Here is a 19,426-nt window from a genome sequence, read left to right as displayed (position 1 = left end):
AAAATAGCAGTAGTAGACCATGGTGGTGGTGGTGGTGGTGGTATATATATATATATATATATATATATATTATATATATATATATATTTAAAATCTCTGTTCCAGGGTATGCTCTCAGCAGAAGCAGAAGTTATCAAAGAGCCACAAGTCCTAATATCTTTGTGGACCCATGAATGTACCCGTGTTTTGGCAGACCGATTTACAGAAATTCAAGATAAAACATGGTTTGAAGGCATTTTCCAACAAGTAAGTCAATTAACATATATACCACCATTCCTTTTATTCTTTCTTCCTTCATCTCTCTTTCATCTCATCATCATCATCATCGTCATCGTCGTTTAACATCTGCTTTCCATGCTGACATGGGTTGGATGGTTTGACTGAGGGCTGGCAAGCCAGAAGGCTGCACCAGGATCCAATCTGATCTGGCAGAGTTTCTACGGCTGGATGCCTTTCCTAATGTGAACCACTCCAAGAATGTAGTGTGCCACTGGCACAAGGGCTACTCAGGTGGTACTGGCATCGACCATGCTCAAATGGTGTTTTTTATGTGACACCGGTATGGGAGCCAGTCAGGCAACACTGACAACAATCATATTTGAATGGTGCTTTTTATGTGCCACCTGCACAGGAGATATTCAGGAGGCACTGGCAATGATCACGCTCAAATGGTGCTTTTAACATGCCACTAGCATGGATACCAATCAGGTGGTACTGCCATCAGTCACAACGATTTCACTTGCTTCAACAGATCTTCGCAAGCGCAGTTTATTGCCCAATGATTGAAGGGTACTCTTAAATGGGCTGGTTATCCTACACTGGCATAGGTCACAGTTATGGTCTCATTTGGCTTGATGGGCCTTCTCAAGCACAGCATATCTCCAAAGGTTTCAGTCACTTGTCATTGCTTCGGTGAGGCCCCATGTTTGCAGTTCATGCTTCACCACCTCATCCGAGGTCTTCCTGGGTCTACCTCTTCCACGGGTTCCTTCTACTGCTAGGGTGTGACACTTTTTCACACAGCTGTCCTCATCCATTCACAACACATTATCATACCAGCAGGAAAGGAAGAAAGGATGATAGTGATGGAGTGTCAGGGCACGTCCTCAAGATGCAAGAAGGTGAATATAGTAAAGAATAGAAGCTGATGGATACACAAGAATTGATACCTGTTGCATAATGTTCACAAATAGAGACCACCTCATATTGTTGTCGACACTGGAGATTATATTGATCAATGACCAGATAAATACAGTGAGAGGTTACTCTTGTGTTGTTGATTTGAAGTAATCAGACAATAAAATTGACATTGGTAGCAATAGAAGACTGTTTTAGTTTTTATCAAGACAGACATTCATACAAAGCTGTGTGTGACTTCATGCTATAAATAGATATTGTTTTCTTCATTATTGGTGTTGACATAATTAATGTCCCATGAAACTGCATTTACAAGAAGCAAGTAATGAAACACTAGAGTGGTTTTAAATGTTTTAATCACATGCAAGTCTTTACAGTGTAGCTATAACCAATGATTGAAAATAATGGCATTGAGCATATTTTCCAGATTGATTATTTCTAGTCTCAGTTAAATTTTCCATTTGCCAAACTTATTTAAGATTTGGACATTTACTTCCAATACATATGCATAGTTCCTGTTCAGAGTTTCAAATATTGGCGATTGGCCATTGCAATTAAGGAATCCTGCTTCATAATTGTTTGCATCAAAGACAGAGTCCTTCACAACAATATCTACATTGCCAGCACAATAGATATCTTGGTCATCTTTATCCACTGTCATCCCGAGCTTCTTTATAAAAAAGGATGACAATTTCATTACCATCCAGTTCATTACCTTTGCACCTTTTGAAATTATAAAGAAAAGTCAGAGCATATACTCAAATACAGACCATCATAAGTTCTAGAAATTATCTCCTCTTTTCTTTGAGAATCATTCACCATAATTAGGGTGTTCTTGGATTTGGAATGTTTCAGGGGTATTTAAAAAATTTTATTATTATTATTATTATTATTATTATTATTATTATTATTATTATTATCATTATCATTATCATTATATTATTGTTATTATTATTATTATTATTATTATTATTATTATTATTATTATCATTATCATTATCATTATTATTATCATTATTATTATTGTTATTATTATATTGTTATTATTATTATTATTATTATATTATCATTATCATTATCATTATATTATCATTATTATTATTGTTATTATTATTATTGTTATTATTATTATTATTATGTTATTATTATTATTATTTATTATTATCATTATCATTATTATTATATTATTATTATTATTATTATTATTATCATTATCATTATCATTATTATTATCATTATTATTATTGTTATTATTATTATTGTTATTATTATTATTATTATTATTATTACTATTATTATTATTATTGTTATTATTATTATTATTATTATTACTATTATTTATTATTTATTTTTTTTTCTGTAAGTTTCAAAGTATCATGAACTTAGACTCAGGATACTATAGTTGACAGATACAAGGTTTGTTTCTGCAGTTACCTTCGTGTCATATTTTCGTTAAGTGACTGTTATTTGTTTTCTGGATGCCATCAGTCCATCTTCTCTGTAAAGACTCATGCTTGCAGTGCAGCTTAGCCTTTCATCTTTGTTTATGTTTTATATCTCTACATTCCTTGTAAAATGAAAGTATTTTTCTGGAATGTATCATAGTCTCTTGTTTGGTGTTAGGACTGTAATATATCATCATCAGCATAATAATTTGGTGTGTATTTTTCTATTCTGGCTTGGGTTGGATGGATTACACAGCATCTCCATTTTTATTATCTAATACATGGCAATACAGAAATTGACCAACTTTGTTGTTGCATCTGTCTTAAAGTATAACCTGAAAACATGCTTTCTGTACCACTACTACTTGCAGCCAAACTAGAGGTCTCTTTGCTCTACATCAGATCTTATCAAGTGTTATTGCTCTTACTCTTTTACTCTTTTATTTGTTTCAGTAATTTGATTGCGACCATGCTGGAGCACTGCCTTTTGGTCAAGCAAATCTACCCCGGGACTTATTCTTTGGAAGCCTAGTACTTATTCTATCGGTCTCTTTTGCCGAAACGCTAAGTTACAGGGCCATAAGCACATCAGCATCAGTTGTCAAGTGATGTTGGGGGAACAAACACAGACACACAAACATACACACACACACACACACACACACACAAACACACACACATATATACATATACACTTATATACGACGGGCTTCTTTCAGTTTCCGTCTACCAAATCCACTCACAAGGCTTTGGTTGGCCTGAGGCTATAGTTGAAGACACTTACCCAAGGTGCCACGCAGTGGGAATGAACCAGGATCCATGTGGTTCGTAAGCAAGTTACTTACCACACAGCCACTCCTGGGTGGGTAGCTTATGATGTAGCTTAATGTATCCACATCTTCCTCATACATTTCATTTTTGGCATGATTTCTATGGCTGGATGTTCTTTCTATCATCAACCAGCTTGTTCTTAGTTCATTTGGCATATCATCAGCAGTAGATGGATTATTTCTGGTTTTACTAAAGACTAACCAGACTCCTATATCAGTTTTATTCAGAATTATTGACCTGCTGGATGTGTTCTAAGTGTTTTAGGTTTGAGGTAAAGTCATTTGAAAATGTCATCACTAAAATTTGTGTTTTGTTGTAGGTTCTCAGATTCCTAGTTTCTAAACTGCAGAGATGATGAAAAGCCAGCTTTCATCAATTTTTAAAATTAGCATTTGGCAATTAACAGTTAAAAAATAATTATCATTAATTAAGATTGAAAAAAAATGGGATAGTTATAATTTTGATTATTAGATCAATTAGATCAGGCCTACATGAACGAAATAATAACAAGAATTAAATTGCAGATGAGCAGAAGAGAGAAGCTTGCCAGACACAAACACACACACACACACACACAAACACACACACACACAAATACACACATGCAAGAAATGTGATACACCCATAAATAAAGGTTTATTTCTTGTTCTTCTTGTTATTATTTGTTAAACTGTTGGACAAAATGCCTCATGGTATATCTTCTGTTTTTTTTTACATTCTGAGCTCAAATTCTGCCAAGGTCAACTTTGCCTTTCATTTTTTCAAGGTCAATAAATTAAGTACCAGTTGAGTATTGGGGTCGATGTGATCAACTCTCTCCCTCACCAGAAAATCCAGGCCTTTTGCCTATAGTAAAAAGGATTATTATTCTGAGATTGACTTTGCCTTTCATCCCTTTAGAGTTGATTAAATAAGTATGAGTTATGCACTGGGTTTGATGTAATTAACTCAATCCTTTCCCCAAAATTTCAGGCCTCGTGCAGTAGAAAAGATTATTATCATTATTATTATTATTATTATTATTATTATTATAAGAGTGGTGAGCTAGCAGAATCATTAGCATGCCAGGCAAGATGCTTAGTGGCATTTTATCCGTCTCTAAGATACAAATTCAAATTTTACTGAGGTTGACTTTGCCTTTCATCCTTGCAGGGTTGATAAAATAAGTACCAGTAAGCACTGGAATCGATTTAATTGACTTGGCCCCTCCCCCAAAACTGCTGGCTTTATGCCAAAATCTGAAACCATTATTATTATTATTATTATTATTTTGAGTGAAGGAGCAGTGCATGCCATCAAAGTGACACTGGGGTAAAATATATGAAGCTCAGTATACCCATCATAACTATCTGTTTGCTAAGGGTACACCAGGCATATGCATCACAACCATATGTGTGCAACATGGTGATCTCATATCAAGATAAACAGCGCATGACCTTGCAAGTGGGGCCCAGTTAGAATTTTCTTCAGGTCGTGAATAAGGGTTGTTTAAGGATATTGCATGAAATACCCATGCTTCCAGAGGTGAATTATTCAAGCTCTAAAGAATTCTCCTCAACACATATCTATGATGCTCCTCCACTACTTTTACTCATGATCAGAGATACTCATATTGTCAGCCAGTAACGGACGTGCTCAACTAGTTAAGGTTGAACAACTGACAAGCAAATTTTTGGAATTTTGTAAATTTTGAGCAGAATTATTATCATTATTATCATTATTATTATTATTATTATATTATTATTATTATTATTATTATTATTATTATTATTATCATTATCATTTTGATTTTGATTTTGATTTTTCCAGTTTCAGCTTATGAATTATTATTATTATTATTATTATTATTATTATTAATGAATAATGATAAAATAGACTTGGCACAATAATGACATTGAAATGCTTCAGAAAATTTTCAAAATATCTCTTGACAACTCTCAGTCCAGCCATAACTACTACACCCCAGATTACAAAAGTTAGCAAATTTTACATAGGTCAAGAACTTGTACAAGTCATGAAAAACCATTTCCAAAATATTATGTTCTCCCTCCACACACACACACACACACATACACACACCTCCTGGAAGCCAATAAGAATGAAACTATGATACTTTATTTAGTACAAAAGGTTGTATAACGGTATTTAAACTGCTAAACAAAGGGGAAAATATAGTATATTGTAGATTGCTCTCAATAAACACATTTTAATCTTTGATGTAATTCTAGAAATAAAAACACTAAAGAAAAAAAACCAACATTTATTTTACAGAATATTCATTGAAATTTTTCTAAGTTGAGTTTCATTTTGGTTGATCTTTTCAAAAAAATTTTCATCAAATAGAGAATTAACCTAGCTTCTTTTACATTTTTACTTATTCTCCTAACTACCATATTTTATTGTGATATTTCAAAAATTACAGGCAGCCATTTTTTTTTTGTGTTTTTTTTTTCTTTCTTAGACTAAGAAATGCAGTTACAAAAAAATAGTTTTTGTTTATTCTAAACGTTGCAAATTTCTGAGCAGTCATTAAGCTCTAGTTGTATAGACATATCAGCCACTCTCATCTTCTCTTGTATAATGTGAGTAGCTTTGTAGGTTCCCTGCAACAAGAAGCCTGTTCTGTTCTGGTTCCCCTTCTCTCATACTTTAACCCTCTCATCCCATAGCATAAAGCTACCTCCCTCTCAACTGTAGTCTCATTCAGTTGAAGGCAACCATGAATCTTGCAAGCTTCATGGTGACTTCACAAGTGCTGGTGCCATGCACAATAGAGCACCCAATACATGTTGCAAAGGGATTAGTCTTGGGAATAGAATCCAGCTATTGACAACACACCAAAGCAGGCATTGGAGCATGATGCAGTCTTCAGATCCAGTGAACCCTGTCAAACTGTTCAACCTATGCCAGCATCAAACATTAAATGATGATTATGGACACACACACATACATACACACAATCATTGTTTAATGTTTACATACCATGCAAGCAGGTTTTCATTGATGCAGATTTTCTACAAGCAGATGCCCTTCTTGTTGCTAGCCCTTGCCTGTCTCCAAACAAGTTAATATTTCCCTATGGCTGGACATTTTTTTCATGGAAGATTTGGATCACACACACACACACACACACTAAAATCAAATAGTGAGAATGAGTGCTCAGCATTGCATTGATGGATAAATATTCTTTATTTATGAGCTAACAAGGCTACCAGTGGCTCCAAGTTCCCTTCCACTGCATGGCACTTTGGGCAGGTGTCTACTATTATAGCCTCAGGCTGACCAAAGCCTTGTGAATGGATTTGGTAGACGGAAACTGAAAGAAGACTGTGGTATATATATACATATGTGTGTGTGTATGTGTGTGTGTGTGTGTTTGTGTGTATGTATTTGTGTGTCTGACTTTGTCCCCCCCCCTACATCGCTTGACAACCGATATTGGTGTGTTTACATCCCCATAATGAAGTGGTTCGGCAAAATGGTCCCTGATGATACAATCAACAGAACAGCTTGAAATTAAGTAGTTGAGCACTCCTCGAACACATGTACCTTTAAAATAGTTCTCTGGGAGATTCAGCATGACACAGAGTGTGATATGGCTGGCCCTTTGAAATACAGGTACTATTCATTTTTGCTAGCTGAGTGGACTGTAGCTATGTTAAATAAAGTGTCTTGCTCAAGGACACAACACAGCGCCAGGAATTGAACTCATGGCCTTATGATTGTGAGCCGAAAGCCCTAACCACTTAGCCATGTGCCTTCACTTGTGGGAATTGTGGTGAAAGGATAATAGCTGAATAAGAAAGGTTCATGTGAATTTGAGAAAGTTGTTAGATATGCTGATAAGCAAGATTTACAGTATGAAGCATGTGTAAAAAGTGTGAGCCCAGTGGTGAGATATGAATATTGAATACATGGACAAAGGTTAGAAACATAAAGTGAGATGGTTGTGAAATATTGATTTGGTTGCAAAATAAATTTCAGGTAAGGTTAAAGGAATTGGTATTAACCCTTTAATAATTCATATTTCTCTGTCAACTATTAAGCTTATTTGTTTCCATAGATTTGAATTAATCATGCATCATCTTGTAGCTTCAGGATTTTCATAATGTGATTGCTTATTTTTAGAAAGACATTGTAAGGTAGGTGTAAGAGGCAGGATCTGGCATAAAATGTGTAGAATATTTAAGCTGGATCTGGCTGGTTTGAATACTAAATGGCTAAAGTTATTGAAGGCAACAACCCTCCACATTTTTCCATTTTATATTTATTTTTTTATTTTCTCTTTGCTCTGTTGTTCTCTTTTTCATTATCCTCTTTAATTCCTTCATGCACACATGTGCTCACACATGTGCACACATATACATATATATATACATATACATATATGCACACCCATGCACATATGTATATGCATGTGCATGTGCACATTCATGCACATGTGCACATACATGTACTCCCACATACATGCACATGTACATGCACACACATGCACATGTTCACACACACATGCACACCCACTTTTATTAAATTTATCATGTTTTTCACTCTCACTGTCTCTATTTTTTACATGGAAAGGTTGTAGAAGAAGAATGTGGTTTAGCATTGGCACAAGACATGGTAAAAGAGCCCTATTTTGTGGACTTCCTTCAAGATGCCCCAGAAGCCACTGGTAAGTTTTGACACCTGTTATTCTATTCATATTGCTGTTATTCTACTTGAGTATGTAGTTGACTAAGACTTCTTCAGTTTTTCCTTTTATTTATCCCCACTTGACAAGGAGAAAGCCTCTACAGCTTTGCTTGATTTACCACAAATAGCAGTCAAATCTCTTTCAAATCACACGCCATTACCTTAAAGAAAATAAAATGGGGAGGACAAATTAAATGATGTAATCCCCTTGTTTCTCCATCAATAGGATGACAACTCACATCATTCTTCGCAGGTTTGCAGATCCAGGAAATGTCCTGGAAGTTTTGACAAGTCAAAAAAAAAAACGGCCTAAAACATTCTGTAACATGGTGAACTGATGTGACTGGAACTATGTGCTAATGTGTTGACAATTCTGAACCTTTGTAGTATTCTCTGCTGTCAGTTTGTCTGATTCTGCTTTTCTCAGGTACCATGAGACCTGTCTTTGTTTAGGCCAGACAAAATAGATCATTATGAATCAAAATTTGCCATGACTTTAGATAAGTGATTGTCAACCAGTTTTTGCCTAAGGATCCCCCACTCCATCTTTGATTTCTATTTTGCCCTTGTAGCAATTCCTATAGACCCTTGTAGCAATTCAGTGTTTAAAAAGTACTATTTCATTTTGTAGGAATTGTATAAATTGACTTCATTTGAAATGTGAATATCTGAGAAACTACATGCTCTAGGCAAATGAAATTAAATATGTCTTATGTTGAACAATAAGAGATTTATTTATCAAAATTCAAACAAGTGATTCAGAGGGATGTAGATTTTACAACTGATTTCACAAAGCTTCACAAATGTTTAATATGCACACTCTCTGTGACATGATACACATCTAGTCAGTAGCCCAGTTCATACCAAACATGCTGTAACATGTCTTGCATAACATTCTCCAGTACCTCAGTGACTCTTTGCTTGAGTTCCTTTCACATAGTCCCATAGAAAAAAATCACAATGTGTCAAATCCGGTGAACATGGTGGCCATTTCAATAGCACATTGTCATTATCACTGATATGCCTGATCCAGACTTAATTAATTTTTACTCATTGGAGTGTTAAAAGCACCTGTGGAGACTTGATATTGTTGAAGCCCTTAGAGGCAGAAATACATATTTAACAGTAGACAAAGATTTTCCACAGATGCTGGATGATTTCCATCTGCTGCTAAAATATTTCTGTGTTTTTTAAAGCTATACATCAATAAGGGTTTCAATGCTGTATCTGCTTTAAGATGATACATCATTGATGCACAGATCAACATGTGTATGTGTATGTGATGCACACTTATATATTCATACATACATGTGTCTGTGTATATATGAATATATGTGTGAGTGTATGTGCACATATTTATGCATATTTAAATGTGTGTGTGTGTACGTACGTACATAGACATACAAATATATAGACAGACCTACAGGCAGACAGACCTATCTGAATATCCAATATATGAATTTCTGTGCACCCAAACAAGATCCTAAGATTTTGTGAATATACAACTAACTCTACTGGGTATAACCTGAACAAAAGAATAATACTGGAGTCACCATTTTGTCTTTTGTATAAAATGATTAAAAGTTAATTCAAATAACTGAAGAACATTTGTAAACATTACATCAAAGAAGTGCTACAGACATTGGCGTAACCATTGCATCCTTCGTTTATAATTATGTAAAGCACCACTGGTCTGTTGGTCTGATTCCAAGCAATCTCTTTAAGCTGTCATTATAATGACTGACATGCTGAAGGATTTAAAAGCATAGCAAAATCAGTTGTGTCTTCATTCTCTCTATGATTTTCTTCTGAGTGTTAATCAAGTTTGTTGTTGTTACTATGTCTGTGAAGAGAAAGCAAGCATCATTGACAACTGAGCAGAAAGACTAAATTCAACAGTGCCAAGAACAAAAGAGCTGCCTTGAATGAAGCAGCACAAGAGAAAGTACGCAAATATCAGCCACTCATTCTCACACTGATACCAATGCTTGTCTTTCGAGGTGAGGAACTCATTCACTGAAGCTTCTACCTCCACTTGATTGATGAAGCATTACAAGTGCCGGAAGTGAGCCATAGATTGGAACAAGTAATTATCTGTTGGAGCTTGGTCCAGCCAATATGCTGGCTGTGGCATCAGTTTGATTTCTTCAAGTTCCTGGAGTTTATTGCTGGTGTTTAAGTAGTATGTCTTGTGTTGTCTTGGTGCAGAAAAGCCAGGCATTTTTGCTCCACAATGGCATGCATCTGTGAGATGCTAAGCTCATCTGATACTCTCAGAGTGCATCTATGGCTTGAAACCCAGCCTCGAAATTCAGTTTTAGGCCTCCCTGACCTTGTCTGTCTGATGAGGTTTTGCAACTCAAACAAAATTTCTTGAATCATCTGGTTACTGCACTGTGCTCAACTGTGCCTTCCCCCTTCACACAGCAAGTGTTTTGGGTGATTTCATGGTGTTATGACCCAGTTCACACTCATAAAGTATAAGTTCCCAAATAAGATTGCATTGCACGTTTGTATGTGTGGCTATCAGACCACAAACAGAGTGAAGCAATGCACATGTCAGCACGTCAACTACCTTGATATGAACAACCTCAGTAGTTCCCTTCCACAGCTTGAGCTGATGTGGTCACTAGGTATACATGTCACAAACTAACATGTACGCAAATATTGCAAAACTTTTGTCTCTCCTCAATGTTCTACATGTGGCCATCATATTTCTTGTTCAAATTTGTTCTTAATGTTGTTCTCAAGGAGATTCAGCATGACAGGGAATGTGACAAAGCTGGCCCTTTGAATTACAGGTACAACTCATTTTTGCCAGCTGAGGGGACTGGATCAATGTGAAATAAAGTATTTTGCTCAAGGATACAATGCACCACTGGGCATTGAACTCACTACCTTATGATTGTGAGCCAAATACTCTAACCACTAAGCCATGCAATTTCACCTCTTGGGTTTATAGAACAACAGCATTCATCATCATCATCATCATCATCGTCGTCGTCGTCGTCATCGCCATCATCATCTTTTAACATCCTCCTTCCATGCTTGCATGGGTTGGACAGTTTGACAGGAGCTGGCCAGGCAGGAGCCTGCACCATGCTTCTGTGTCTGTTTTTGGCATAGATTTTACAGCTATGCTATAATAGACACAGAAGCAAGATGCAGGCTCCTGCCTGACCAGCTCCTGTCAAACTGTCCAACCCATGCCAGTATTTCTTCCTTTAAAATGATAGAATATGATCTAAGGGAAATTGGGCTATTCTTTTTAGCAAGTAATGTGACTGTATACAGGCTCGCTCATTGGCTCAATACTTGTCTGGTTTGTTAGCTTAGCAGGCAGATATTTTAAAACAAATTTCCCTAGTGTTTGGTGCACATGTGTGCATGAAAATGAAATTCTTTTATGAGTTATGAGAAAAGGGTAATCTCTTTATCATGTATATAACTCAGCATGAAATATATAATAGAATCAAGTGCAAATGTTCTGTAAATCATTCAGCAGTTCAAAAAGCTAAATGTTTTAATATATTTTTGCTTTATTTGAATTCAAAAATTGGAGGGAAAACGTTAAGTTTGTATGGAATGTTCAGTTCTTTACTGATAGCTCTAATTGGATCAAACCATTGGAAATACCATTGTGAAAGGAAGCAATCTTTTTGTCTCATCTCCCAGGTGAAGAGGAAGCAGATGTTGAAATGGAAGCACCAAAAGTCTATGAGCCAATCAGCAGTTATGAACAGTTGGCTGCCAGACTTAATACCTTCATGGATCAATACAATGAAGCCATTCGTGGTTCAGTGATGGATTTGGTTTTCTTCAAGGTACACCAACTTTTTTTTTTGTATCATCAATATCTGCCATTATGTTAATATTTCCAGAAAGATAAGCAAATTAACTTCATTTCGAACATTTCTAACAATTTTTTCAGAAATTCATGTTATATAATTATTTCCTTGTTAAATATGAATGTGCCTGTGCATTGTGTAGTCTCTTGTGCAAAGTAATCAAATAGATAAAGTATTTTACTACAAATACTTTGGCAAGCCACTATATTCTAGATGTCCCGTATGCTACTTTAGAGATAGTAAACCAGTCTATGGAAGTTATCTGCAATAAGCTTGTATCCATCCAGAAAAGATTTATCATCCACCCAGCATTACAGAATCTAGTATTATGTACTAATACTGTGGGTTCATGTAATTCTTAGGATGATATTTATTATATGGTATATATCTGTGTGTATGTGTGTGTATGCAGTGCTTTAAGGCGTGTATGTATATATGTGTATGTATGTGTGTATGTATGTATGTGCGTGTGTGTGTGTGTGTGTATGAGCAGGGATGCAGTGCAAAGTCAATAAGATTAGTAACTTATCTAATGAATTGTGAATTCCACATTCAACTACAGAGAATTTCTTCAATGTCCCTGGGGGTATATCATAAAATTTTACATGCCCTACAGCTAAACTAGAGTAAAAATATTGCTTCTGTATTCTATTTTTCTAGATCACACTAAGATGCTAAAAAAGTAAACATCTACATTTTAAGCAACTTATAACTCACAATAATCTATTTCCACCTTGCCTGAATCTTTATAGTATCCTATCCAACCAAGTTCTACAGAAGCACTTGCAATCATCTAATCAGACAGGTAGTGGTTAGGAAATTAAGATGCAAGACTGATGGCCAGAAAATCAAGAGCTCAATCTTTATAGCAGTACTGAGCATAAAAGTCTTTGCTCACACATTTTGTCTTAGCTGTGAAATAAGATTCACTTTTTACTTAAATTATGAAATATAAAGTTTACAGAACAAGGCATCTCTTTTACTCTTGTACTTGTTTCAGTCATTTGACTGTGGCCATGCTGGAGCACTGCCTTTAGTCGAGCAGATCGACCCCAGGACTTATTCTTTGTTAGCCTAGTACTTATTCTATTGGTCTCTTTTGCCGAACTGCTAAGTTACTGGGACGTAAGCACACCAACATCAGTTCTCAAGCGATGTTGTGGGGACAGACACAGACACACAAACATATACACACACGTACATATATACATATATATACATATATACAACGGGCTTCTTTCATTTCCGTCTACCAAATCCACTCACAAGGCTTTGGTCGGCCCAAGGCTATAGTAGAAGAGGAATCTCAGAGTAAAAACTTAGTCAGCTAAACTAACTAGAATATCTAACTGGAAGTTATTTTGTTGATATACAAGGTGCCCTTAAAGTACTTTAACAATATTGATTTTAAAAGTATGTAAGTTGTAAAGATAATTTATGGACACTCTGTGCATTAAGGTTAAGGGCAAAATGCTTAATGGCATTTCATCCATCTTTATGCGTTGAGTTCAAATTTGACTTTGCTTTTCATCCTTTCGGAGTCAATGTGCACTTACCCCATCCATGAGAATCCTGGCCTTGTGTCAAATTTGAAATCAATATCCATTAAGGTTAAATAAAAAGTTGTTTAGCTGCAGTTCAGCTGTGACAGGGCAGACTGATTCTAGCCATGCCATCATTATCTTCCTCTCAGGCATTTTATATCTAGGATTGCATTATCTATTATTGTTCCTCTCTTGTCAAGATGGTAGGGTGTAATCAAAGGAAGACTTGCCTGCTGTTTCAAGCATGCCAAATGACTGTCTGGCAACTCCTTCATTGTTCTTGAGAAGGATTTGAATACAGAATTGTGAGTGAGGAAACATCAGTCTTTACTTTCTAATTATGGTTTCAAATGTTTTGCACAAATTCAGGAATTTCAAGGGAGGGTTAAGTCAATTATATTGACCCTGCTATGTTCAACTGGTACTTATTTTATCAACACCTGAAAGGATGAAAGGTATAGTCAGCCTTGATGGAATTTGAACCCAGAACATAAAAATGAACAAAATACTGTTAAGCATTTGGCCCAGTGTGCTAACGATTCTGCGATCTTGCTACCTTTTACTTTCTAATAATATTGATTTCTTACTTTGGTACATGGCTAATTCTTTGTAGGTGAAAGACACAGTTAACCTAATCAGTCCCAATATATTGGTTTCACATTTTGGCACAAGGCCAGCAATTTAGGGGATGGGTAAGTCGATTAAATCGACCCACAGTACTCAACTGGTACTTATTTTATTGCCCTCATGAGAATGAAAGGCAGAGTCGACCTTGACAGCATCTGAACTCAGAATGTAAAGATGGATGAAATGCTACTAAGCATTTTACCCAGTGTGCCAATGATTCTGCCAGCCTGCTGCTTTATCAGCACCTGTATATTCTTTTCTAATCTAGGCACAAGGCCTGAAATTTTTGGGGGAGGTGGGGGCCAGTCGATTAGATCGAACCCCAGTATGCAACTGGTACTTAATTTATCGACCCCAAAAGGATGAAAATCAAAGTTGACCTCAAGGGAATTTGAACTCAGATTGTAAAGAGAGACGAAATACCACTTAGCATTTTGCCCAGCATGCTAACATTTCTGCCAGCTTGCCGCTTTATCAGAACCAATATATTAAAAGCAAATTTTATTTTATGAAATCTAAAAGAATGAATGGCAGGGACAGGCCTTTAAAGATTTGAACTTGAAATCCAGACAGCTATATCCAAACACTGTAATTCAATTAGATGGACGTTCAACTGATTTCTGTAATATTACTGCTCTCTGTTAATGTAACACTAAAAATGTTTTACTGATCTAATTGAATGTTACTAACATGTCTCCAAACTGTCTGGAGTCTATCGTTTATTGTAACAAGATATTTATTTGATAATTAATTGTCTTGTGATTTGTCTTCAAATTCATTGAAGTCTTCTAAGATAGTTGGGTAACTAATGCTTCTTTTTCAGGATGCCATGACACATCTTGTGAAAATCTCGCGCATTATTCGAACAACAAAAGGCCACGCTCTTCTGGTTGGTGTTGGTGGTTCAGGCAAGCAGAGTTTAACTCGGCTTGCTTCTTTTATTGCTGGTTTCAAGACTTTTCAGATTACCCTCTCCAGGTAAGTGAGAACATTCTAGAAATCTAAAAACAGAGAAGAGCCTGGTATAATAAAACTGAAGGTGGTACTCAATTGATTTTTGTCTATCTGAACTAAAAATAAAACTCATAACTAAAAATAACATTTTTTTTTTGTACTTAAAATATTATTTTCCATTATTTTTTCCTAAAATTCTCACACATTTTTCATACTAATTCTTCCAATATATTTGTTCTTTATCTCTGCCTATCCCACTCTCATTTTTCATGCTTTCGCATCTCCATATGGTTCTTCCCTGTCTCTCCCCTTCTCTTCTCACTCTTTTTACTCACTTTCTTTTCTCAGTACACTTTCCTTCCTTTCTCTTTATATACTCCCTCCCTTGCTTCATACTTCTTCTTACCTCACTTACTCCTTGCCCTATTATTGTCTATCTCATTCACTCAGTCCTTTTGCTTTTCTTTATGACATATTTCTCACTTTCTTAATCAATTTTTCCCCCATCCCTTCTTTCCCATTTCCTTATTATAAAAGATGGTAGTTAGTGCAGCTACTAATGTGTGCTGTACTAAATACTATGTGCATGAATAGTTGTGTTACATATATGTATATGTATATATATGTATGTCTACATATATATATATATATATATATATATATATATATATATACACACCCACATACATGTATACATATATGTGTGTGTGCATATAAAGGTAAGATTATAGTTTTTTAACATAAGCATCAAAGATCAATAATGATATGTGTGTGTATATATATATATATATATATATAATATATATATATATATTATATATATATATATATATATATATATATATATATATATATATATATATATATACATATATATGTACATACACACATACATACATACATACATACATACATACATACATACATACATACATACATACATACATACATACATACATACATGTATGTATGTATGTAGACATCTGCTTTTACCTGACTTACTCATTTGAAGGGTTTTTATTTGAATGAACCAACTCCAGTACTATTTTCTCCTGAAATCTAGTACTTATTCTGTCAGTCTCCATCACTGAACTGCTAATTTAGGGGGATGTAAACAAACCAACACCAGTTGTCAAGTAAAGGTGAGAGACAAATACAAACACAAAGAAATACATAGGTATGTACATATCTATAGACACACACACACACACACGATGAACCGCTAAGTTACGGTGACGTAAACACACCAGCATCAGTTGTCAAGCGATGTTGGGGTGACAAACACGGGCACACAAACATATACACACATGTACATATATACATATATACGACAGGTTTCTTTCAGTTTTCCGTCTACCAAATCCACCCACAAGGCTTTGGTCGACCCGAGGCTAGAGTAGAAGACACTTGCCCAAGGTGCCACACAGTGGGACTGAACCCGAAACCATGTGACTGGTAAACAAGCTACTTACCACACAGCCACTCCTATGCCTCTTCTTAATGTTCTTTTTGTATGTGCTCTTCTTTTAGAGATATTTTGTTATTTCACTTTGAATTTAACTAATTTTGGATGGCCTGCATAACATTATGTTGGCATATATTTTTGGATACATCAATTTGACTGATATCTTATACCTTTTTTTTCTCTATTTAAATATGCTGGCATAAAAGAAATAACAGTTGGTAATGTATTGTGTAATCACCGATTGAAGATGTGATTTTATCCATTCTTATTCTTGAAATTCCAACTAAGTGATATTTAGATTTACTTGTCATACACGAAGAATTATCTCGGATATTAATTCTATATGAATTTATTGATATCTGATTGTTGGATATAGTTAACTATATTCGTTTAACACTGAGTGCTTTATAGATATCTGCCTGGATTTATAAACCCCATTCACTTCCTATACACATGCATTAATGCACACACACAATGCATGTATAATGATATATATATAGAATGGTTGTATACTGTCAATCTAACAAGAACGTGACAGTAGGGGGTACACCACCGCTGTATAGCCCTAGGAAGCATCGAACGCCTCCTGATAGCTTTGACACATTTTTTCCCTGTGTCCTTATATATGTGTCAAAGCTATCAGGAGGCGTTCGATGCTTCCTAGGGCTATACAGCGGTGGTGTACCCCCTACTGTCACGTTCTTGTTAGATTGACAGTATACAACCATTCTATCGCCCCACCACCGTACATGTCTCTACGAGAGATTTAGAAATTCAATATTTCTTACAGATATATATATATATATATATATATATATATATATATATATATGTATACATTTATATGCATGCATGTGTGTGTGTGTGTACAACTTGTAATCCCTGAATGCACAATAGCTCTAGGCAACTCTGCTGCTCTTCCACAATAACACACATTTGAGTTAAACATATGCACATATATCTACTCCTCAATAAACTCATGCATGTGAACCAACTCCCCATATGGTCAGTGCTGAGTAAGATCACACTATGACCCTTGTACCACCTTTACCTCCCCGTCTTACTTCTTGACCACCTCTCAAAGAAAGGAATTTCTCCTCAGCTTCACCATACCCCACTTCCATGTTTCCCTTCTATTACTTCATCTTAATATTGGTTTCAAATTTTGGCACAAAGCCAGCATAGGGGCCAAGTCAATTAAAACAACTTCAGTGCTCAACTGATAGCTATTCTATCAACCCCGAAAGGATGAAAGGCAAAGTCAACCTGAGTGGAATCTGAACTCAGAACATAGAGATGGATGAAATGTTGTTAAGCATCTGTCTCGGTGTGCTAACGTTTATTATTCTTTATTGCCCACAAGGGGCTAAACATAGAGGGGACAAACAAGGACAGATAAAGGGATTAAGTCGATTACATCGACCCCAGTGCGTAACTGGTGCTTAATTTATCGACCCCAAAAGGATGAAAGGCAAAGTCATCCTTGGTGGAATTTGAACTCAGAAGGTAATGGCAGACAAAATACTGGTAGGTATTTTGCCCGGCGTGCTAACGTTTCTACCAGCTCACTGCCTTATTTCATCATAATATTAAGGCAGCCACCTTACAGAATCATTACTGAAGTGCAAAAAATGTTTAACTACATTTCTTCCATTATGTTCTGAATTCAAAATCCCCTAGAGTCAACTTTGCCTTTCGTCATTTTGGGGGTTGGTAAAATAAGTACCAGTTGAACACTGAGGTTGATATAATCAACTTGACGCCACCCCACATACACACACATGTACTTTTGTTGTCAATATTTGAAATCAATATCTTTTATATTTTACTTGTTTCGGTTATTAGATTGTGGCCATGCTGGGGCACCACCTTGAAGAATTTTAGCCAATTAAATCAACCCTAGTACTAACATATTTTTAAACCTGATACTTATTCTTTTGGTCTCTTTTGCTGAACCACTCAGTTACAGGGACCCAAACTCACCAACACCAGTTATCAAGTAGTGGTGGGGGGGACAAACACAGACACATAGACACACCCAAACACACACAGATACACACATACATTCACACAAAAGCACATTCATGCACACGCGCATGCACACACACACACACACACCACACACACACACACACAATGGGTTTCTTTCAGCTTCTGTCTATCAAATCTACTTACAAGGCTTTGGCTATAGTTGAAAACACTTGCCCAAGGTGCCACACATTGGAACTGAACCTGGGACGATGTGGTTGAGAAGCAAGCTTTTTACCACATGCTCTCTCTCTCTCTCTCTCTCTCTCCCGCCCTCCCTCTCTCTCTCCCTCTCCCTCATTCTCTACTTTTTTTTTCTCCTGAAAATCAACTAACATCTGAAAGGTTATAACATTCCATACCCATCTCAAACATTAAACAGTGAATTTATCATGTTTTATTTTCTTTATACTGTTTGTTTTTTTTTAAGCTGTTCTTGATTTTACATTATACATACATTATACATGCACATACACATGTAGAGCCATGTATACCGGCTGTTCCAGAATTAACTATTTATTTCAGTGAAATCAGATAATTTTTTTAAAGCTCACTTTAATTATGCTTATCATGTTTAATATATATTAAAAGTGTATAAATATTTTATTTTTTTTATAATTTTATAATCTTTATAATTTTATTTTCATTCCTGTTGGATCCAACTTATCTACCCATGATGGCTTTTTTTCAATTTGGCTGCAATCATTTTCTCTCGCTCCACTTCTTAAACACCGACATACACACATGCACACACACACACATGCACACACACACACACACACACACGCACACACATACACACAAACTTTATAACAAGCAAGGAAAGTATTTGTTAATACATAATAAAGATTATAA

At 35.6% G+C, this 19,426-nt stretch overlaps 1 protein-coding gene across 1 annotated transcript in view; it reads left to right on the top strand.

Moving 5' to 3' along the window:
* LOC115215408 (dynein heavy chain 5, axonemal-like) overlaps window positions 1-19,426 on the top strand; it is a 401,219-nt gene that overhangs the window by 204,555 nt on the left and 177,238 nt on the right. Inside the window, exons 53-56 of the mRNA XM_036505929.1 lie at window positions 106-246; window positions 7,992-8,085; window positions 11,781-11,929; window positions 14,948-15,102. Of these exons, the coding sequence (XP_036361822.1) occupies window positions 106-246; window positions 7,992-8,085; window positions 11,781-11,929; window positions 14,948-15,102 (539 nt within the window). The remainder of the gene's footprint in view (window positions 1-105; window positions 247-7,991; window positions 8,086-11,780; window positions 11,930-14,947; window positions 15,103-19,426) is intronic.

This window comes from Octopus sinensis, linkage group LG9 (genome assembly GCF_006345805.1).
Source record: "Octopus sinensis linkage group LG9, ASM634580v1, whole genome shotgun sequence".
Taxonomy (NCBI): domain Eukaryota; kingdom Metazoa; phylum Mollusca; class Cephalopoda; order Octopoda; family Octopodidae; genus Octopus; species Octopus sinensis.
This window is presented reverse-complemented; position numbering and strand designations above follow the sequence as displayed.